Source organism: Naegleria fowleri (genome assembly GCF_008403515.1).
Source record: "Naegleria fowleri strain ATCC 30894 chromosome Unknown tig31, whole genome shotgun sequence".
NCBI lineage: Eukaryota > Heterolobosea > Eutetramitea > Acrasida > Naegleriidae > Naegleria > Naegleria fowleri.
Window position 1 is genome coordinate 35,733 of NW_025407963.1, and position 22,046 is coordinate 57,778.

Below are 22,046 nucleotides of genomic sequence, written 5' to 3' on the forward strand. Positions count from 1 at the left end.
TTTTTGAGAAACTTTTTCGGCTAAAGAATGAGATAGGGAATCCAGTTCTTTGGTCAAACCAATCTCCAATGGAACTACCCTGCCCAAATGTGTGGCTTGAGTCCAGTTCATGCGCGTGGGCGGCCTATCAAACGATTTGGTTTCTTTACTTGAAAGAGAGTTTTCACAGGTGTGGTTTTCGATTTTGGGCCAACGAAGATAGGCTACCTGCTGTCAAATGCCACTTGATGTTAGGAAGAAAACTATAAATGCGATTGAGGAATGAATTTCTGAGTGCATTTCAAACTCGAGAAAAGTGCTTCACAACCCAATCACTGCCTTCTGTCAAATGCCAAATCAGCAATCCATGGACACGTTAAAGAAGAAGAATCACACCACCAGCAGCAACAAGAAGAAGAACGAACTTGCTGCTGTCAGTAAGAACCGTCAACCAAGAAAACTTCGAAAGCAACTCGACATTCTTGATTTCAAAAAGAATTATTTCGAACTGGATCTGAAGAGCACTTCTGGTGATGATCATGTCCCTTCAGCTCCACTAGAAGTTCCACTTCTCAAATTTGACATCCTTTCCACCTCTATTCATTCCTCTTTGGATAAAGAAAAAGCCAAAAGCTTGATGAAGAGATTTTATTGTCCAAAACGGATGGAATCCTCTGAACCAACCACAACAACTTCTTCTTCCTCGTTGATCTCCTCTGTTGTGGATGGTTGCCCTGATCAAGAGATTTCACAAAAGAAGAAGAGAAAATTGAATCAAACAGAGGAGATGCATTCATCTTTGGATCAGATGAATTCAAACTCATCCACACCACCACTCCGCAGTGAGTGCAACTACAAGGTGAGAGGCGAGCAATCGCGATGTGGTGTTTCATCTTCAAAATGTTTGGACAAGATGACTTGCAGTCGTGGTCATGATAGCTCCAACCAAGAGTGTCCATTATTACCTTTCATGTCTCAACAAGTGTCATTGACAGAATATTTGAGCATCATTAAGCGACTGTCTCATGTTCCTGACATGCAAGAAACAAATCAGCCATCAATACAAGTCCCATCGACCAATGAAAACCATGATGACAGTTTCGCACTTCTTTCTCCTTTTACCTCTTTACAAGAACAACAACCACCATCCTCCACTTTTGATCTGTTTCCTAATACCTCTCAACAAATGCAACCACAACCATTACCTCAACTACAACAACAACCATTCCGAGTACACCCACTGAATCAAGTCCAGCAATGGTATGCTGGAGAAGTGGATGTAACCAACAACAACAATACTTCTTCTTCAAGCGCTTGTTCTGTTCATTCCTTTTCTCACCACAAAAACCTCTCTGAATTGGAATTGTATAATATCAATAACCACCACTCCAACAACAACAATTTCATGATTCATGAAGGTAATTGTGGGTGGAACAATCAAACCTTGATGAATACCTTTCCCATAATCTCTAATACCAGCATGGCAAACAATTCTTCCACGTATAAAGTTTCATTTGTACAACCAGATCGAGCCACCGACACACAGATTCAAGAATCAACTCCCCCAACGCATGAACACTTGTTGATTCAGAACAACCAAAACCTCTTTCCAACTTTTTTGATCTCTGGTCACCTATCTTGTTCTTCTGATACCACTATTGATGCTTCTTCATTGTCGTCAACATTGGATGTGAATGCCATGTTAAAACAAGTACTTGTCCAATTATTAATGGAAGCAATCACTGCAAATGGTAACAGCAATGAAGCGACTCCTTCTTCTGTTTCATTCGATCACTCTATGCATGACCATTCGTCTTATCTGAACCTTTCTGATGATGCCAATTGGACACCAGTGGATAGTGATCAATCATCATCGCCAAACATTAGTGGAAATGTCCATTCTGATCCCTCTCTGGGTGATTTCATTGGAGACGACCAAATCATGTGAAAAACACTGTTTCCCAGTGGAAAGTACAATATCAAGATGAATAAAAATTGAAGACATTCAATACTGACCTTTTACAAATTCGAATTCAATTTCAGCCAAACTAAAAACAATTAATAATCATTTCCAAAATAAGGGTTATGATAGCAATGATACATTCTAGCTTGATAACATTCGTCACTATCTTCAAAAACATAACCATTGCATTTTAGAGCTTCCATCTCAAGTTCTTCACCTTTTTTTGAAAGTTTTCATTTGCAAAATGTAATGCGAATCCTTTGTTCTTCACTGCTGACAGAATGAGTTCCTTGTCAGATAATAACATGATCTTATCGAAAGGACACAATGGGAAGACCGGCAAACCTAAGTGCATTGCCATTTTGTCTGACAGCTTCCAAAATCACTTCCTCATAAAATCGCTCTATTCCAATAAAAAAGGAAATTCAAAAAAAAAAAATGAAACGAAAACTTGCTGACAAGCTCAAGTCATCATCAGCCAACAACAACAAAAATTCATCATCGGAATCATCTACAAACAACAACTCAGCAACAAGCCGCGATAGCAAAACAGAGCAGAAAAATAACTCTTCCTCCGAACGACGCACCTCTAATGATATTAACAAAAAACAGGCAAAGAATGATTGTACTTCCGAACCTCCACGAAAGAAAATTCTTCTCTTCCAGAAAGAAGATCAGTCAAATGGGAATTTAAATAACGAAAAAACTCAAAATGTCGTTGTGGAACAAGATGAAGAGTTTCTTGCACACCTAAGAGATTCCGATAAAGTCAAAATGAGCAAGAAGGATGACTTGTTGAATAACTTTTACAATTTTGAACTGGAAACTCCAAAAGAATTTGAAAAGATGGACATTGTCAAGAATTTATATGTGGAACATCCGAGTGTCAAAGCCATGAAAAACGAGTCCGAGGTACGAGCAAAAGAAGACATCAAAGTTTTCTGCTCTCGTAAAGGAACTCCAATCCCAAAGCCAGTTTTACTCTTTTCACAACTCAATTTTCCATCTTTTATTCAAAAGCAAATCCAAGAAATGCAATTCAAAGAACCAACAGCTATTCAGAAACAAACATGGCCAATTGTTTTGCAAGGTTATGACATGATTGGTTTGGCCGAAACTGGCAGTGGTAAAACGTTGGCATTTGTATTGCCAGGTTTAATGCATGTGTTGGCTCAAAAAGAGCTAAAGAAGGGAGAAGGACCGGTCATGGTCATTTTGACACCAACTCGAGAGTTAGCCATACAAATTCACAAGGAATGTGAAAAATTTTGTAATGCAAGCCAATCGGAAAGCAAACCAATCAAGATTGCTTGTTTATACGGAGGAGAAGTCAGAAAAAATCAAATCAAGGAATGCCGAGCAAAACCAGAAATTGTTATCGCAACTCCAGGAAGACTTCTTGATTTTTTACAAGCTGGTATTACTAACATGAAACGATGCTCATATTTAGTATTGGACGAAGCAGACCGAATGTTGGATATGGGTTTCAATCCTCAAATTTCTCAAATTGCATCTCAAATTACTCCAGAACGACAAACTCTATTTTTCAGCGCAACTTGGAATCGTGCTGTTCAGTCCATGGCCATGTCTTACGTAAGCAAAACCGAGCCACACTTTATTGTAAATATTGGATCGATAGAGACCAGTGCCAATCACAATGTTAAGCAATCCTTTATGTTTATTCAAGATAGCGACAAGATGGCAAGACTAATTGACATGTTGGACAAACTTATCAAGAATCCTGAGGATTGTAGAACCTTAATTTTTTGCAAAACCAAGAAACGTACTGACTTTGTGACACAAAAATTAAGAGAATCAGGTTGGCCCTCACTAAGTATTCACGGAGAACGAAAGCAAGAGGAAAGAGAGTGGGTTTTGAATGAATTTAGAAGTGGAGACACTCCGATTTTAGTTGCGACCGATGTTGCTGCAAGAGGTTTGGACATTGAGAATGTGAGATTTGTCATTAATTATGATATGCCTCACGATATTGATTCCTATATTCACAGAATTGGTAGAACTGGACGGGCAGGCAAAGAAGGAAATTCTGTTTCGTTTTTCACTCCTGATGATGTTCAGTTGTGTGCACCACTCATCAAGGTACTTGAGGAGGCTGAGCAAGAAGTGCCTGAAAAGTTATTGAAACTGCACGATCTCACTATCAAGTCGCACGGAGAATTAAGTATTTCTCAACAAAAAGCAAAGGACAAGCTTGATATTTTACAAAATAAAAAGAAATAAAAGTTGTTTGCAAACGTGAAAATGAATTTGACATAATTTTTTGGTTACTTTTTTTCGAATACGAGTTCTTTGACAGCACGTCTGATGGCACTACATTTCTGAAGAGACATCTTGGTAGAAAAGGTACAAGCATCGTTTGTTTGTCCCATAGATAAGGCAGGATAAAAAGCAAGCTGACCTGCCTCATACCTTGGATGATCAATCATTTTCTGAGAAAAATCCATCGATGAAACAAATGCTCCATCTTGTGTGTGGTTTAAGGTATGGATGTAATGTTTTCGTAAGCAGTAATTGAATGTGTGTCATGGAACAATAATGTCACAAACAACTACTCACTTTTCGCAAATGCAATTTTGTAATTTTTCGTATCCAAATAAACACCAATAACATATCCATTAGCTTTCACAATATTCTCATCCTCGACAGTACAATACTGTTTCTTTTGATTACAATTATATATTGAGTGAGATTTGTGATAAACACAATTTCCTTCTTCATAAATTGCAATACTAAAACTGTTTAACGATCCAAGATAATCTCTGAACTGAAAACTATATTCTGCATCAACATTAAACCGATCTTCAAGCTTTTCTCCCGATACCTGTTTACAATTCTCAATGTTCAATCTCTCAGTTAACACAATTCCAATCAAGAAATTGTCATACTGTCCACTCTTATGTACAATAAATTCAAAATAATGAATTCCTGAATTGTACATCATGGGTCGATTCACTACATTCACACCCGCTGAGGAGGAACCAAAATTTTCTGTCATTACTACTGTATTTCCACTTGGAAGAGATTCTTGCATCGAAGGAGAGGCAGTCTTTGTATTTTTGTAAGCCTCCAAATTGGTGATCATGGTTCCGCTGTAACACAACTCTTTTCGAAATAAATTATTCATTGTAAAACCAAATAATTTGAAAATTTCAAAACAAGTTCTGTAAGATCTATATTGTTGTTTCATGTTGTTGGCATGAGTATTATTTGAAAATGTTGTTGTCGAGTGTTCATCATTCTGATCAAAATTATTCAAACTATACAACTCAAGTAATAACTTGTACAAGGGTTCATTCACTCGAGTTGTATCCGAATCAACGAACCATTCATCGTGATGGAGTAGAGCGGTGGATGCTATTTCAGAATGTTGGTGATGATCCTCCTCCTCCTCACTCCTCCTCGGAAGAACAGAATGATCTGTCGTGATGGTGCTTGTGGAGGTCGATCCTTTTCTGAAGAAAGTGTTTAAGAATATGCGTTCCACTTTTGAAACCAGACTGTTATTGGTAGTGGTGGTGGTTGTGGTGGTCTGGGAAGAAGACACTTGATGATGATCGAAGGCTTGATGATGATTGGAAGGTATGAATTGTTTAAAATTATCATCCATATGATAAATAATTCGGAAGAATCTCTTGCAAGTGAGTGGAACATGGATAAAGATGGAGGAAAGAGAATCAGTGAGATACATGAAAATGTCAATCCAGAGCTCATCTGGAAGTTGATGATGATAGTGATGGTGTTGGTTGATGTTGGAAGTCAATGGCATTTTTTTTGATGGGGAACTAGGAACTTGAGTTTGAAACTTCGTCCACCTTCAAATACTGGTTTGGTTGTTTTGACTGGGTGAATATTCGAAGGATGTGAAGGGAAGGTCAATGTTATTACCTTCTTGAATCATTTCTCAATTATTCTTTCTTTGTCATTTGTTTGCGAAATCATACTCTAATTTCGTGACTCAACAAAGGAACGCCACGAAATGACTATTATTGCTGTATCGCTAAATCAATGAATGTTCAAAAGGTAAATCTTTTATGTTGACATTCCGTCAGAAACTGTTATGAATCAATTAGTATTAGAGACAGGAATGAGTTTCAATTCAGAAGAATCTAAAGAGGATCGAGTGGCAGATTCGGTCACAGAGTGTGAATCATTGCTGTGGGAATCCTTTGAATGGAGATCCTCATTGTCTTCGTGATGTTTTTGATCCTCACTATTATTAAGGATGATTGCACCTTTTCTATGTCTATGATAGTAGAATATTTGTGTGAGAATAATTGAATCTAGCACCACATTGACATGAGTCTCTAAAAGCCATGGAATTCTCGTAATAAGGTATTGACCATCGATAGAGAATAACCAAATGGAGGTAGCATAACAGATATTGCCAGAGATGGCGAGGAAAAAGAAAATTCGAGAAGACCTTCTGTGTCTTTGGACTAGCAATATTTGGGGTGGTTCAATGAAAACATGAATGTTAGGATCATGGAAAGACTTTGGATATGGGCACACTACTTACTTTGTAGTTTTTGTAGAGTTGAGGAAATCGAGAACCAATATACATGACGGAGCAAATACAACCAATGATGAAACCAATGATGGATAAGGCATTCTTTGGTGGAAAAACAAAATCATTATGTTTTGGCATCGAAGGAGAGTTGTTGTCATCATCATCGTAAACGCTCAACAATCGTCGTCCATTATTGAAAGATCTTTTTTTCTGCAATGGGGAGAATTTCACTTTCCATAATTTGGTAATTATTGAAAAGGATACAAATTGAAATAAAAATCACAATAGATAAAAGAACAGCCCATGAAGATGTTTTCAGTTTTGTGGTTGCTGTTTGCAGAGAAGAATTATTTGGAAGTAATGAAACATGATGATTTTGGTCATCATGAAACTGTTCATCGTCATGCATGATAAAATTATCTTCATCAACGCTGTTTCTTTGAACTGAGGCGAGTTGTTCATGATCCTCGTGAAAGTATACATGATCCATTTCCAAGTCATTCGATTTTTTCGTGACTGCATCCGATAATTTTTTCTTTTTTTGGAAAATTTTCGCATTCCTCAACTTGTAGAAAAAGTATTGTCCAATCACAACGATATCAATTAAAACAAAATATCCAGCTACGAATATTTGTGTCATTAATTGTCCCGACAAAATACAAGCAAGAAAATTGCAAGAATCTCCAATCGTCGATTGTATTAAATATCCAAGAGCCAAAGAAGAGGCACTCTTATTTCTAAAATTTGCAATAATTTGAGGAAATAATGCAATCATCCAAAAGAATAGGCTAGCCATTCCTACATAGAATGAAGCTTGTTCCCAACTCGAATGAACACATTCTCCGAAAATAATATAAATCCATTTAATGTATTGAAGACCAGAAGGGTCCACTTCGGGACATGAGCTCGTTGTTGAATTCGTGGTTGGTGATGATGAATTGTTGGAAGAGATGGTTAATTCAAAGGGATTCATTTTTTTAGACGATGAAAAACGAATCAAAATCCCCAAATAAATTTGGACGAGGTGTTTTGACAGTCAGGAACTAATTTGGAATTTTAATGACATACCAAAAGAAGTCATACTTTTCCCACCAATCGTATCTTGGAATGACTTTTTCGCTGGTGGTTTGATGGGGCCTTATCGCAGATTTTCCATGCTCTCAACATTAATGTTCACTCAGAAGTTTCAACTACCCTGTCCGTGAGACGAAGAAAAGATTGAAATGAAAGTTTACTTTGTTTTAAACACAAATAAAATAATCCTTATAGTCTTCTAATCTCAATTATAACTGTTTCACAAATTCTTGTTGATAAAATAACAACAATTTGAGTTTTTCCAACAAATTTTCACATGCACAATCATTATCCAAAAACTTTTCAGTATTGCTAGTATTGAAGTCCTTTGGATAACATAATTTCATCCGTTCAAGAGTTAAAGCAATATCTTGCATATTGTAGTAAACTTTGGATATTATTGAGAGCCTTAATGAGAATCCCTATATTGAAAAATCAAGGGAAAGAAATAAGGATAAGACTGAAAAAAATCAACAACTTGATGTCCTCCAATAGTGAGCTATTAGAAGGTTTACGAATAGCAAAATAGCAAACCCTTACAAAAGCACTAAGATCCATTTCCACTTTCGCAAAGTGTGTTATCATTCCGACATGTTTGCAAGGCATGGTACGAGCTCACCGATGGAGAGGATCGTACATTTTGGAGAGAATTAATTGGTGCACAACTGCAAGAAAATGAACTTCATTGTTGGCTACACGATTTGCTGTATCGGACTAGGAGAGAGAATACTTTTAAATTTATCAACAAAGAAATTGATGATTACAATATGGAAGAGAGCGATACAAGAAGATTTGTTGGAGTTGTTAACCGATGGATTGTAATCTATTCTCGAGCCCATATTATTCGGACAATAAGTTATTGATATTCTTACTCTTCATCGCTCTTTGTGGTGATGCATTGCGACATTTCGGAAGTAAGCGAGTTGCTCCATCGATACAACATTATTTTCTGAGAATGTTTCAGCCCATGTTAGAGGAAATACGAGATCATCCAACAACATACGAAGTAGTAAATACACAACAAATTGAAAAGCAGTTACTAAATATGAAAATGGTGGAGTTTTTGAAAGATGACTCACTCATGGATTGCTCTGTATGCAATCATTGGATCGAAATGGATGCTTTTAATAGTATAATAATTCCTCGTCAATATTTTATTATGGCTATGGAACACAGAATGAATACTGCTCTTTGGATAATGCAACTGCTAAGTGAGGTAGGAATTCCTGTTTGTAGTATGTTATTATATGATGGCCTCCAAAACAGAAATTTCGACAGAACAGGTCTTGATTTTATTCCTAGAATTTCAAATGGCTTTACTCTTCAATTTCTTGCAGTATGGACAAACAATATGGATGTAGTGAAATGGTGCCTTGGTCAGAAGTCACTAAAAATGTCCAATCCCGTCGATTCATTGTTTTCTCAATAGCGACACTCAGAATCCAACCATTCCCAACTCAATATTGAATGGAATATTGACTTGCAATTTTATGAAGGAGAGGAAGAGAGACATAATAGTCCTATTGTCTCTGCTTATTCCATGACCTCAAAAGTTGATGTATTAGGCTTCACAATTTTGCACTATGCAGTGCGAATGAAACAGTTCGAAATGGTTCAATGCTTGCTTCTCGAGTTCAATGCAAACCCTTTCCTACGATCAACCAATATTTTCCATGTCTCCACTATCTTTGTCTCATCATATCGTTAAAAATCATCCAGATGACACTTGTTGTCAAGAAATATTTGAATTATTTGAAAAAAAAGTTTGGATCTCAATTTGTTCAGGAACATTTGAATAGGAGGACCATCGACTTCTTCAACAATCTTTCTAATTCCCTACACACGAACAACATGAAACATCGAACATCCCTCTCGATACCACATGACGATATGACACGTAACATGTTCGATTCAGAAAGTGATGAGTGTGACGAAGAAGAGTTTTTGCAGGAAGAATTTATCAAACAAATGATCGGGAAAGCCAATGACTTGCCCAAGAGTGGTGATCCTTATTTCGATGAACAAGCTTACAAAATTATTGAGTGTGCGCTGTCGTTGACGGAGAAAGTAGAAATGAAAGAACTCATGTATAGCATGACTTATCATCACAAGATCACTCTTGGAAATAGAACAAGTTTGAATGAAGAGTGTGAAAATAAGAAGAGAAAATTTTCAATAATAGATCATCTTGAAGACACCACGAATGTTATGGAAATGAAGAAACGAAAGATTCGTCAGCCCTTCAAGTCACGGAGAGATATGGTGAATCCTAAGCTTCTTTTCCAGAGAGTAGTTAGAGGAATTGCTAAAGACTATAGAGCAGATACAAATTTTACTCCTGGAGCATTATCTTTGCTACAACAAGTTTCAGAAAACGCAGTTGTTGAGGTGTCAAATCTCACATATGAAATTGCTAAATTCTTAATGCTTAGTGACAACATCGTTTCAGAAAAGCATTTTCATTGTGGTTATATTTTGCATTTAGGTGGTAAACCATTGTCGAACATGAAACTTCAATTCGAGGATTTACATGATCATTTCAGAGCTTTAAATTTTATTCGTGACAACAGCACACCATCATTGAATGGAATACTTTTCAGGATGCATGAAGAGCTGGTATTTCTATCTTTTTGTGATGAAGATTGTGATTACTATATGGAAGAGGAAGATGAGAAGGACAACTTGGAAGAAGAGTTCAAATTTTGAAATTCGAGATTTTTAGAAACTCATATTCCATAATTATTTAAGAAAAAATGTCAACCAGCGACGCAGACGAATTCATTCAAGCATGCAAAAGTGGAGATTTGCCTCTGGCCCGCAAGTTGTTTCGTCCTTTCACAATTGATGATGAATGTAGCAAAGGCGGTGGTGTATGTTATATGTATATATGGAATTGATCATCAACCATTGAATGTCCATAATGACACGATCATTCGAAATTAGAATGCTCTTTACTGGGCTTGTTTAGAGGACACTTTGAAATTGTAAAATTCTTGATTGATGAAGGAGCCGATGTTAATTTTGAAAATATTTTCAATGAAAACAACGACACGACACAACGTGTGGAAACAGCCCTTCATGCGGCCGTTGAAGCAAACCATCCAAATATTGTTTCTCTCTTGTGGGAATTGGAAGATATTGATCCCGACATTGAAAATCATGTAGGTATTCGTGATTTTTTATTGTTTATAAAAATGGTTATGATGATATTGACCATCTGATGACGGAATGCAATTGAATGAAAAGAATGAAGAAACGGCTCTAGATCTTGCAAAGAAATTGAATTATCACGAGTGTGAGGAAATTCTCTCAAAAACATCAGAAACAAAGAAGAGAAAAATTTCACATGACAGCGATGATGACGACAAGGATTCCAAAAGTTCAAATTCGCCAATTGAGTTACCCTCTCGTTCGGATTTTAAAAAGTTTCAAATTTCTTCCATGGATGTTGAATGGATAGTCGAACAAGTGAAAAATAAGAAAGATTGGATTCATAAATATCTACTCTTGTGTGAAAAATGGAAACAAGAATGTCTGAGTGATACCATGAGAATATCAGAAGCGAGCGTGGAAGTGGCATTCAAAATTCTAGAAGATTTAAGAAATGATTTTTTGGGACTTGTCACTTGTTGTGGTCATTGCACTAAAAAGAAGAGCCACAAAAAATCTGATGATGAGTGTGACTATGGCAATGATTGTTCATGTCCTTGCAGTCATTGTTGTACGAATAAGGATTCGGTCGAAAAAGACGTTTGTCTTGTCAAGGACCACTTAATTCCACTCGAATTGAGAGAAGAATTAAGACAAGAAATTTCCAAGTTAGAAAATGTAGACGAATCAAAAAAAGATTATCATCCTGGAAGTAACAATCAAGTATTGGATTTAATTCACCCATCCCTTTATTGTTATCACTACGCACATAGTGTGCTCAAAGAAGATTCTCCATTTATTCTCGAATCAAATCCAGACATTTTGTGGATACCCACTTGGTTCAAAAAGCAACGTACACAGAACACCACTCATTTTGTGCAACAGAACTCCCAACATGAATCAGATTCAATCAAGGATCAAGCTGAGAAACAAAATCAACACTCAGCAGAAATTGACTTTGACATTACCTATGAATCCTACATTAACAATATTTGTGAAGTGAAACAAAAGAATTTGGCAAATGTCATTTGCAAAGTGATGCGTTATTTCGTACCCATGTGGGAACAGCATTACAGTATTCATTACAGTCCTTGTGACGTTACCTTTGATCGCTTTCAAGTCATTGTCAAAGCAGCCACAATAGTGGTCCATCCTGACAAACCCTATTATCCTGGAGGCACTTGGCACACAGAAGGATTGGATGAGAATATTGTTGCCACTGGAATTTATTACTATCACTCGGAAAATGTGAAAGAAAGTTTTTTGGATTTTCGTCAAAACTTAACAGATCGTGAACTGAGAGATTATGGAGCTCCAGAGGGCACACTTTCCTTTGAATTATTGGGAAGTGTTGAAACAAAACAAGATCGATGCATTGCATTTCCAAACATTTTTCAGCATCGTGTGAAACACTTTTTCCCTCTCGATCCCACTCGTCCTGCCATTCGAAAGATTTTAGTGTTTTTCTTGATTAATCCCAAAAAGCCCATCATTTCCACAAATGATATTGATGTTCAGAGATTGGACTTTTTATTGAATCGATGTATGGTGTTGTGCAAGATTTTGCCATTGGAGATTATTTATAGGCACATTTTGGATTTTTTGCCTCACATGACGTTGGAAGAAGCTCGTGATTGTCGACTCGAATTGATGGAAGGAAGAAAGTACATGATTGAAGAAGAAAATACCGAGTGTGAGAGAATTTATGAAATCATTGAGAGACCTTATTCATTGTGTGAACATTAATGATACTACCACCACTACTACTACCGCGAAAGATCATCTCCTCAGTCTTCAAATTAATCTCCAAGATTTAACTGATAGCGAATATATTGTTTGATGGAATCAATATGAGATCTTTATTCACACATCTTTAAGTTTTTTCCACATTTATATTTACACTGCAGGCTGTGATTCTAAATAGACTAATTTCTCACTACGATTGCCAAAATAGATTCTTTGGGTTCGACAACGCCAATAACGAGCACATAGAGCTGTACAACGAATGCTCAAACGTTGTGCCTTTGAGATGGCAACACCATTTGAATAGACACAAAGAAGAAGAAATGCCAAAAGAAGGAAAGAGAGGATGAATTTTGAAAGTTTGCAGTTCATGAAGGTTCCAATATTAAATTTTTTTTTTGGGTGTGATGGAAAATATATGCAAATCTTCATTGCAACAACCTTATGAAAGGAACAACTTTTGTCGAATCAAAGCAACAATGTTTGGCGAATTACCTTAGTTGGATAAAAGATAAATGGACAGCGAATTGAAACGGATTCATTGTGTTTTAACATGGAATAAGGCAACTGACTTGTTTTGAGACCTTCCATCGGTAAAAACAATGCAATTCATTATTGAAAAGTAGCTGGTTGGTTGTGAATATGTCAACAACTTTCAACAATTTTTCAAACTCCCTTTTTGAACCGTAGTGCGATCATTTTTCATCATCAAAAAAAAATGCTGCGATTGCTTTTAGTGAGTTTTCATGCTGCCTCCGCTGGAGCGATTCTCTTCGGATTTTATTGGACGCACCTCATTGGCATGCTTTCTTTGGCAGGTATTGCAAAAATGTTTACATTGTGGACTGCTTGTGCATTGGTTGTGTACTTTTTGGCATGTGTTGTGGAGGATTTGGTTAGGTCGGGATCATCATTTTCCAAAACGTTGAGATCCTTGTTGAGTGATTTCTTTCATTTGACTTTTATCATGTCGGTCGCTACTGTAATTTTATTTTGGTCGATCTATTTGTTAAATCCTGAGAATATGGTGCCCAAAGGATTTTATTATCCAGATGGATTGAATCATATTCATCACACTCTACCTCTGGTCATTGTGTTAATTGAAATGATAGTGGTTCGATCGCGAACTGATTTACTTGATGGTTTTTGGACACGAAAGTTTTATTTGATTTGTGTTGTTCCTGTCATTTACTTGTCTCTCACAGGTTTGACACGCTATCTGAAAGGCACTTTTCCTTACCCATTTATGCAAGCTTGGGGAGTTGTTGAATTCACCATATTCTATGTTTTCGCCACCACTCTTGCCATTTTCATGCATTATGTTGTTTATTGGTTTGTGAATGCAGTTAAAAAAGCTTCCCCCTCAAAGAAATTGGATTAGCCATCATTGATACAGAATTAAATTTCGAAATTATCGAATGAGCCATACTTTAATTTAATTTATTAATTTATTTTACACGAATTCTTTCTTATTCAATAATGAGGACATGAGCGTCACCGAAATCACACACAAATAGTTCGTGTGTTTCCCTATGCAAACAGAGTCCTTTAGGGAATTTCAGTAAGCTATCTCTGCTCGATGAATTTCCATATTCTTTAACAGGTCTTCTCTGACGTGAGAACAGTTGAAGCATTCCTTTAGGGTCTTTCGAATAGTTTGAAGTGTTAAATTCTGGATCAGAAACAATGAATTGGTTATTTTGTGAGTCAAAAATAACCGAATAAGCTTCCACAAAGTGCTCTAATCTTGAGCGATCTCCACACAAGAGGTAAAGATCTGCTGCCTCTGAATTCTTTTTTGCTATCACTTTCACAACAGCTTTGGAGTAGGCCCATGATACGACCAACTCCTCATCGGATACAACACAAACATCACATGGCTCAAGACCAATTTCAATGTTTCTGGTCAACTCTCCTGTCTTTAAATTTAAAACTCTTAAAAAACAATTTCCCGGATCACACACGACTAACTCTCGCTGTGCCTTAGTCACAATACACATTCCTAAAGGTGCTCTTGTAAATAACTTGTTTTCCCAAATGAAGGGAATTGAAAGATCTCCATTCGAAAGAAATTCATGAAGGTCTATCTTACAAACACTGTAGGTCATGGTTGGAACAGTTGGCTTTTCACGACCGATCAACAATGCATCACGCCCATGTCCATCATAATTTTCTTCAATGCACAAATAATTTGGAAAAAAGTTTTCCACAGAAAGAGAATTTGTGTGTTTCCGAGTTTTCAAATCAAAAACTTCAATAGTCTGTGTGCCTTGATCATTGATCAAAATACAATTACAATTATACGAGATGGCCACATCAAAAGGAGCCGTAAAATCAAATGACAATGAGGAAGTGACGTGTAACGATTGAATTCTGATTTTCTTTGTCAATATGGTTAAAAGAAAGTCCTAATGAGTCTTGTTGTTCGATTCAAAATCAATGAGATCCATGATGGTATGTTCTTCTTCACCGTGTTGCTGAGAAATCATTTTTTTCAATTCGATCAAAACTCCAAAAACTCATTCCACACCTTTATTGCGAACTGTTAGTAAGTTGACAATAAACCTCAAACAAGTGTGCTGTTTTCAATTCATCAGATAGTAACTGTAACCACTTGAAATCTCCAAGCTTTTTACCTCCACTGTTGCTGTCAGCATTGTCTGTTTGTTTGGAAACTTGTGCCATGTTCTCCACAGCAGGAGTGATTTCTAGCATTTGCTTGAGAGGAATCTCTGAATCTAACGTTTCATTGGTAAAGTATGAGAGTAATAATTCCTTGATGGAGCATGTCAAGATTGAAAGATCAGTAAGTGAGAGTTTTTCTTTGAATTCTTTCAAATGGTTGAGAAGAGATGACGGTATGGCACGCTTGTACCTGTTTGAAATGATGGAGGATTCAATTGTAGATCCTGGTGAAAGCTCATTCTCTAATAATTGCCATAATGACAACAAGTGACACAACTTCACATGAATCATGATATTGGAAATATTACATAATGGTTGATTGGATGTGGTGGATGGATCAACAAGTAAAATATTATGTAAATAATCTGTGATGGACATCTTTTCCACATCTTCCAAATTATTAGAACTTGAAATAGCTTGCAAGAAAGAGATACATTCTTCCACTTGTCTTAAACAGGCTTGGATTATGTCTAAACTAGTTTCGTTGGCTCTCATCTCTAGAATGATCGCTTGTTTGATATCTGTTGGAATTTCCACTTGCTTGATTTTTCGTTTAAGTTCGCTCACAGGTCCTCCAATTTGATCTCCAAAACCAGTCGAGTATCTTGTTTCGTTTAAGAATAAGAACCCTTCCAATTCTAACTTGATTTTTGGTTTTCCTGACAAGTATTTTGTCAAAATAAATTGCTCAATTCTTTCATAATCAAATTTGTGTCTTGCACTTGATTTTTGCTTGTCGCCATTAGTATTGTTGGAAGTCAATGTTGGTTCATTTAATTTCGATTCTGCAATGACTGATACCAACTCTTCTTCGATGTTAAATACAATGAGATGATGTTTGGAGACGAAACGGCTCGAAATTTCAATTGGAGTGTTTTCCACGTTCTTATTGAATAGTTTTCCAACTTTCTCAATCACTTCATTATGCTTATCAATTAAAAATTGTGTCACAGCAAGCGAACAAATGCCTTCATCTTGACCCGTCTCATCCGGAATAGAAAATGAGAGTGGAGTATCCTTGGTCATGACAATATTTCTACACCAATTAGGAAGAGGCAAGCACTTGTAGCGATCAATAAATTTCCAGCTATGGTTAAATGCTTTAGCCCAGCCTTCAAATAATTTTTCAATTGATGCTTTCTTGTCTGAACCCATTTGTAAGATGACTGGAGATAATGCCATTGCAGAATTAAATTCTGATAACACGTCTCGAACGGTGCGAGTTCTTGCATAGTGTCTATCTATTCTTCGAGAAAAAGTGGACATGATCAATTTTTGCCACTTGATCACATGAGGAATGTATCTTGTGGCGTAGAGCATTGGCTCATTCTGAATAAAGAGATTCAAAATTGGATATTTCTGCTCTACTCTGTCATTGATAAAGGCAAGCTTAAACTGTTCATAGGTGATCGGTACCTTAATATTCCATAACTGACTAATAGGATCTGTGAGAGGCAATATTGGCTGTGAGGTTGACTCTGGTGAGAATAGTAATACATTAGTGACAGGATCATGACTTCTCTTTTGGAAATTGTCTAATTGTTTGAAATATAATTGATACTTCTTTGTAGCATTTTCAACCACCATAGACACACAACCATTGAAGTGATTTTCCCATGCGTTTCTTCCAGACTTGGTAGACAAATCTCTCGAAGCAACTCCAGGTTGTTTTGTATTGGATTTTCTCTTGAGTTCCATTTGTTTTGATGAATAACTGAACAGCTCTAAAATATTGAACAATAATACGCTTGCCTTCTCTTCATTATTTTCTCCCAATAGTTCAACAATAATACTCCAATCGTTTCTAATATGTGACAATAGATATTCATGAAGATTGGTTATGGATGATGTATCCATTGATTTGTGGAAGAGTGCCTTGTACTCCTCTTCCCTTTCTGGGAATAGAGAGGAGCCAGTGATGAGCAATGAATGTATGATCAGTCTGACCACTCTGAAGACAAGTGGTGATAATGAACGAACAGTTGCTTTCAAATCTCTTTCTTTAAAGTATTCATAAACAGCATAACCTGTTGGTGCCAAATCCTCCTCATGTTTGATCTTATCGTTGGAATAGTGAGGAACATGATCAGAGCCTCCAATTGGAAGTCCACATTCTGGGCATTGAGCTTGCTCCAAAGGAAGGCCACATAAATCAATAAAGTAGACATGACCCTTTGAGCATCTGTACCAGTTAATAATGCCACCACTATTATTGATTGTGTTAATGACTTGACTTCTGGCGTCATCGGTGATGCTTGGTAAATACTTGTCTTTCATAGATAAAGGTTCAAATAAAAGCATCCACCAGAATTGATCGGACGAGAAGTTTGAAAGTGCAATTGAACAAATATGATGTACAATATGAACTAGGGTCAAATTCTCTAGAGAAGTATTCTCACTGAGATAGAAGAAATTATTCTCGTCAAATGCATTGGTTGCAAATTTGATGGTCATCAACACTTCTTTCTCATCCTTTAAGACATGTCTGAGTAGATAATTTTAAGTTTGGTAATGTCAATAGTATTTCTACTGATCAACTCCTCTTCAGACATGGCAATTCTACTCTCCTTAATGGAAGTTTCAGCACAGAACGACAAGTAGCACTTGTCAATAACTGCCAAGTAGCAGAGCTTTTTAAGGGAATGAATATCAATTTGCTGTCCTGTGTGAATGATTGATTCGAGCGAGGATTTGAGCTTGATAATTGACTCTGTTTTTGAGGTACTGTCCCTTGCTGCTGTCGTAAGCTCATAATCATATCGACGCATGCTCCAATCTCCTCAAGTCCATTCAACACATGTATCAAAACATTTTGTGGAATACTGTCGGTGTATTTAAATCCATAGAGAACCAATGAAATCCATGGAATGTGTTCAGCAACTTTTGAACGAAAAGTTTTCAGTAAAAGACTCTGCCCTTCCTTTCGACAACCAATCGAAGGAGTACCAATCGCAGGAAATTGAAACTGGGCTTATCGAGAAGAGTCAATAACTGTTGGTAGATGGTGTTTGATCCAATGATGGCTCGTATGGATTCTCCTTTTTCAGATGCAGCAATTAATCTGTCTGCAAATGAGGATAAAGATGTTCTAATAACAGCCAGTAATTGTACTTCCTTGATTATATCTTTCCAAGTATGGACATCAAGAATCGACTCTGAAATAGAGGAAATTAATTTGGAAATTTGCTCCTCAGGAATACTCTGAAGAACCGATTCATAGATGCACAAATAACTGTAAAATGTGCTCTGGTCGAGAGATGCTGAGCTATTGATCGATGCTACGGCCGATATTCCCAATTCTTGTTTGACGATTTCTCTCAGCTCGGAATTCACAAGCACTTTGGTTTGTTTGTTGAGAAGGAGCTTCTTCAAAATGCTAACCTTAAGATTTTGAGTTGGATTTTTCATGACCTGTTTAAACTTTTCATTATCTCCTTTCACAATACTGACTAACACGGAGTAAAATGATTTGTCAATCTCATCATCTTTACCAATGGGTCTTATAAGGAACTTGGAGGTAAACATTTCGAAAAATCGTGAAATATTGGCTTTTCTGGTGTCAATCGTGGTCGATTTTTGATTATCTCCAATCTTGCTAACCAAGTCAAGGAAGTACAGAATTAATTCCAAACTATTGATCGAAGAGAGAGGTTTGGTTTTCATATTTTGCCACAAAATCATGGATATATCTTTAACAATTCCCAAAGGAATGGCAATCTCTTGAAGATACTCCTTGTAGAATTGCAGCTTTCTCCATTTCTCATGAATGAATCCAATATTATTTAACATGGATGATCCAGAATTTCGCATCAAACTCGTTAATACCTCTACAGGACCCTTGATGTCAGTCAATGTTTTTACCCAAATCATTCTTCGTTGTTTTGTGATAACAGGATCATATGAAATTTCAACCTTTCTTGGATCTAAATTATGATAAATCACGCTGAATAGTAATATATCAATTTCCTCAACGGATGTCACTCTCAATGAAGGAACAAGGAGCTTTTGTAAGAATTTCTTTTGAAGAACGGACTTGGGGAACGTCTCAAAGAGTACATAGTAAGCCTGTAATCTTCGTTCTTGCTTCCAGTAGAATGAAAGCGCATTGGCAATATGACTATTTGTATCGCTAGAATCGTTATGCTCTGTCTCGAGCATTTTCTTGAGAATTTCATATTGAACTTCATTCGTTAGAACTGTACATTGTTCTCCAAACATACACATGTAGTCATAGATAAAGAATTCTGAAAATTCTCTTGGCAAGTTATTAAGGAATGGATACAACATGTTGATATGATTTTGAAGTGCTGTAGTAACACCAAAACGTGAGCTCTCACAAATGCTTCTCAAGCTGTGTAAATATCTACAAACTTCAAAGGAAAATGGGAATCGACATTTGAATATTCTGTTATTGTTTCCATCATTTTTCACTTCTATGGGTTTCCAACGAAGTAATTCTGCCGAAGAGTTGGCCTGATCATACTTGGTGAACATGTTCGTAATGGATGGACGTTTCATATCGCTCAATAGTCGAAGCCAAAGTGATGTTCCATCCGTTCTGTTTGCCTTCTTAAATTCAAAGTACAAATCCAGATTGTTGTTTCTCTCCAATTCTGCAAGAAGATATGTAAATGATTTGATTAATATTCTCTCAATGCAATATTGGATTGCAGAATAATAAGTGTTTGCTACCAGAAAATATTCTTGCATGTGTTGAGCAACAAAGGTCGAATAATAATTTGTCTGATTCTGAGAGAAGTAGTCAAAACAAATCTCCATGATTTTTGGTTGAATTACTTTCCAACAGTCTTCGTTGTCTAGAAGTTCTTTGGTTCTCGAAATTAGTACAGTAATGTCATTAATTTTGGTGTTGGTTTTCCTTAACAGAGCCAATGCGGTTCTGAAGTTATTGCTAATAATTTGTCGAACATTTGCAAGTTGTATCTGCTCAGAAAAAGGTCTATTTAAAATGTCATAGATGGAATGCTGCATAGGTCTAATTTCATCTATAAATGCATACTTCCATGGTGTGTCAAACTCAATTAAATATTGAGTCGTGTTGGACTTTCCTGGAACAACATTTACAATTAGAAGCACATTCTTTCCCTGAGTATTGAGTATCCCAGAACATGTTCTTTGTTTTTGAATCATGAACTTGGTTTGATTTAACAAATCAAAATTCACAATCTCACACTGAATGATTAATACATGCTGTGCAGTTTGCGTTGAAACTGGCTTTTCAAAGTATTGTTTCAGTTTTTCTGATAATCCAATATCTGATTTTAAGTCGCTCAAACTCAAGGTCTCTACATATTCAACTCGATCAGTGCTGATCAGAGAGCTGCAGTCCATAGAAACTGACGAATAAGTCAGTACACAGACTTGGAAGTATCCATTAAAAATCAGAGGATTCGATAAGCCGCTTTTTTGTTGTGACTGCATTGCTTCAAACAAGTACTGAGAAAATTTAAAGAGATCTCTATGCTCTTGCTGTTCGAAATACATTCTAGCATACTCCTTATTTCTTAAATTCTTTGAAGACATTCTAATTATGGCATCAGTTGTGGTGATCCACAGCAATAAATTCTTGCATTGACTTAGGAGAAAGTCATGCAACGTTGTGTCTTCTGTTTGTTTCGAGTCCAATGACAATACCAAAGAATGGAGTAGAGATTTGTGAGTGTTAACAAATGGTCTTTCATCTTCATCAAAGGTTGATTTTACCCAACTCTGAAGTTTTGATAAAACTGCTCGCAAGTTGGCTGAGGAGTACTTGTCGAATAAATCCTCTCTGTGAAGTGTTTGCTTTTCAAATCGATTGAGAAGTGGTTTTGGTAATCGTGTATATGCATCATCCTGATCTACAATTACAATGACTCTGAAGTTTTTGTGAACCGAGCAAATTCTGCTGTAAGTTCCTAAGGAGATTGCAACAACGCGATTCTCATCATATTCTATATACTGTAAATTAAATAAATCGTACAAGCTCTCATAGAGTTGTTCACAATTCACCAGTACAACAATTTTTCCAATGGCCATACACTGCTTAATTAGTTGAATATCCATACATATCTGGAGTTCTTTAGCGCAATTTTGGAAGTTTGATGAGCCGAATATGACCTCAGAATTGGAGTATGACATTATTTGTCCAAAATCAGAAAATAATACGGAAAGAGCAGCATTATTCTTGGTAAGGAGCATGAGGTGTCGTGCTTTTGTGTCTGTCAAATTTTCTGAGATGTACTCCAATTTTGACTTTCTATTCGGAACGATATTCATTCCCACACATGAAAAGAAAATATTAAGGATGGTGTGAAATTCTTCACATTACTGGAGCCACCAAAATTACGAGCTAAAGCATCAGTTAAAAGTTCTGGTGTCAAAGCACCTAAATCAAAATTCCGGTTGATGAATTTCACACAGTGATAAAAGTCTCTTAATCCAAAGAAGTCTTTTCTTTGTTGGCTGTTGTAAACATCATGGAAAGCCTTAGCTAACGAAAATAAGCTACTATCCAAATGTACAGAGTTGACAATGCCAGAAAGCGTTGTTTTCAACTCGAAAGTGGAGGGAGCTGGTCTTGACAAATAAACTGCTCTGTTAATGAGATTTGGATCTAACGTCCAATTCGAAAGCCCAATAACAGAGGGAGCATAAGTTGAGCTTTCCTCATCAAGTTCCTTGTTCACCACCTTCAATGGATGAGAGGGTGAATGTTCTAAGAGTCCAACCTCGTTCAAAAGAACCACAGCAATGGAGTTGGGAGAATTTTTCTGATATCTTCTTGCTGATTCAAAGCAGCTCTTAACATCTTCAGGTGTTGACATTTGCGAACATTGATAGGTGAATATTTCAAGAGATGGGAGAGATCTTAAAACGCATTCACACTCGCACTTCCATTCAAGTTTGAAGATAGAATTTCTA

General features: G+C 36.6%; 11 protein-coding genes across 11 annotated transcripts; 5 read left to right on the forward strand and 6 right to left on the reverse strand.

Moving 5' to 3' along the window:
* Window positions 1-328: 328 nt before the first annotated feature.
* On the forward strand, window positions 329-1,927 carry FDP41_002935 (uncharacterized protein; the record flags this gene model as incomplete). The annotated part of the gene is made up of 1 exon (XM_044706184.1): window positions 329-1,927. The coding sequence occupies one exon, from the start codon at window positions 329-331 to the stop codon at window positions 1,925-1,927; it is 1,599 nt and encodes a 532-aa protein (XP_044562756.1).
* Window positions 1,928-2,380: 453 nt separating this feature from the next.
* Window positions 2,381-4,183, forward strand: FDP41_002936 (uncharacterized protein; the record flags this gene model as incomplete). The annotated part of the gene is made up of 1 exon (XM_044706185.1): window positions 2,381-4,183. The coding sequence occupies one exon, from the start codon at window positions 2,381-2,383 to the stop codon at window positions 4,181-4,183; it is 1,803 nt and encodes a 600-aa protein (XP_044562757.1).
* A 44-nt stretch (window positions 4,184-4,227) lies between these two features.
* On the reverse strand, window positions 4,228-5,729 carry FDP41_002937 (uncharacterized protein; the record flags this gene model as incomplete). The annotated part of the gene is made up of 2 exons (XM_044706186.1): window positions 4,228-4,427; window positions 4,520-5,729. 2 exons carry the CDS (start codon window positions 5,727-5,729, stop codon window positions 4,228-4,230), a joined length of 1,410 nt encoding a protein of 469 aa, XP_044562758.1.
* Window positions 5,730-6,660: 931 nt separating this feature from the next.
* Window positions 6,661-7,443, reverse strand: FDP41_002938 (uncharacterized protein; the record flags this gene model as incomplete). The annotated part of the gene is made up of 1 exon (XM_044706187.1): window positions 6,661-7,443. The coding sequence occupies one exon, from the start codon at window positions 7,441-7,443 to the stop codon at window positions 6,661-6,663; it is 783 nt and encodes a 260-aa protein (XP_044562759.1).
* Window positions 7,444-9,395: 1,952 nt separating this feature from the next.
* On the forward strand, window positions 9,396-10,250 carry FDP41_002939 (uncharacterized protein; the record flags this gene model as incomplete). Its single annotated transcript, XM_044706188.1, has 1 exon — window positions 9,396-10,250. One exon carries the CDS (start codon window positions 9,396-9,398, stop codon window positions 10,248-10,250), a length of 855 nt encoding a protein of 284 aa, XP_044562760.1.
* Window positions 10,251-10,297: 47 nt separating this feature from the next.
* FDP41_002940 (uncharacterized protein) lies at window positions 10,298-12,440 on the forward strand (the record flags this gene model as incomplete). The annotated part of the gene is made up of 3 exons (XM_044706190.1): window positions 10,298-10,412; window positions 10,488-10,705; window positions 10,791-12,440. 3 exons carry the CDS (start codon window positions 10,298-10,300, stop codon window positions 12,438-12,440), a joined length of 1,983 nt encoding a protein of 660 aa, XP_044562761.1.
* Window positions 12,441-13,155: 715 nt separating this feature from the next.
* Window positions 13,156-13,818, forward strand: FDP41_002941 (uncharacterized protein; the record flags this gene model as incomplete). The annotated part of the gene is made up of 1 exon (XM_044706191.1): window positions 13,156-13,818. The coding sequence occupies one exon, from the start codon at window positions 13,156-13,158 to the stop codon at window positions 13,816-13,818; it is 663 nt and encodes a 220-aa protein (XP_044562762.1).
* Window positions 13,819-13,906: 88 nt separating this feature from the next.
* On the reverse strand, window positions 13,907-17,576 carry FDP41_002942 (uncharacterized protein; the record flags this gene model as incomplete). The annotated part of the gene is made up of 2 exons (XM_044706192.1): window positions 13,907-14,845; window positions 15,003-17,576. 2 exons carry the CDS (start codon window positions 17,574-17,576, stop codon window positions 13,907-13,909), a joined length of 3,513 nt encoding a protein of 1,170 aa, XP_044562763.1.
* A 20-nt stretch (window positions 17,577-17,596) lies between these two features.
* Window positions 17,597-17,890, reverse strand: FDP41_002943 (uncharacterized protein; the record flags this gene model as incomplete). The annotated part of the gene is made up of 1 exon (XM_044706193.1): window positions 17,597-17,890. The coding sequence occupies one exon, from the start codon at window positions 17,888-17,890 to the stop codon at window positions 17,597-17,599; it is 294 nt and encodes a 97-aa protein (XP_044562764.1).
* A 130-nt stretch (window positions 17,891-18,020) lies between these two features.
* Window positions 18,021-21,323, reverse strand: FDP41_002944 (uncharacterized protein; the record flags this gene model as incomplete). The annotated part of the gene is made up of 1 exon (XM_044706194.1): window positions 18,021-21,323. The coding sequence occupies one exon, from the start codon at window positions 21,321-21,323 to the stop codon at window positions 18,021-18,023; it is 3,303 nt and encodes a 1,100-aa protein (XP_044562765.1).
* Window positions 21,324-21,397: 74 nt separating this feature from the next.
* On the reverse strand, window positions 21,398-21,949 carry FDP41_002945 (uncharacterized protein; the record flags this gene model as incomplete). Its single annotated transcript, XM_044706195.1, has 1 exon — window positions 21,398-21,949. The coding sequence occupies one exon, from the start codon at window positions 21,947-21,949 to the stop codon at window positions 21,398-21,400; it is 552 nt and encodes a 183-aa protein (XP_044562766.1).
* Between the last annotated feature and the right edge of the window lie 97 nt (window positions 21,950-22,046).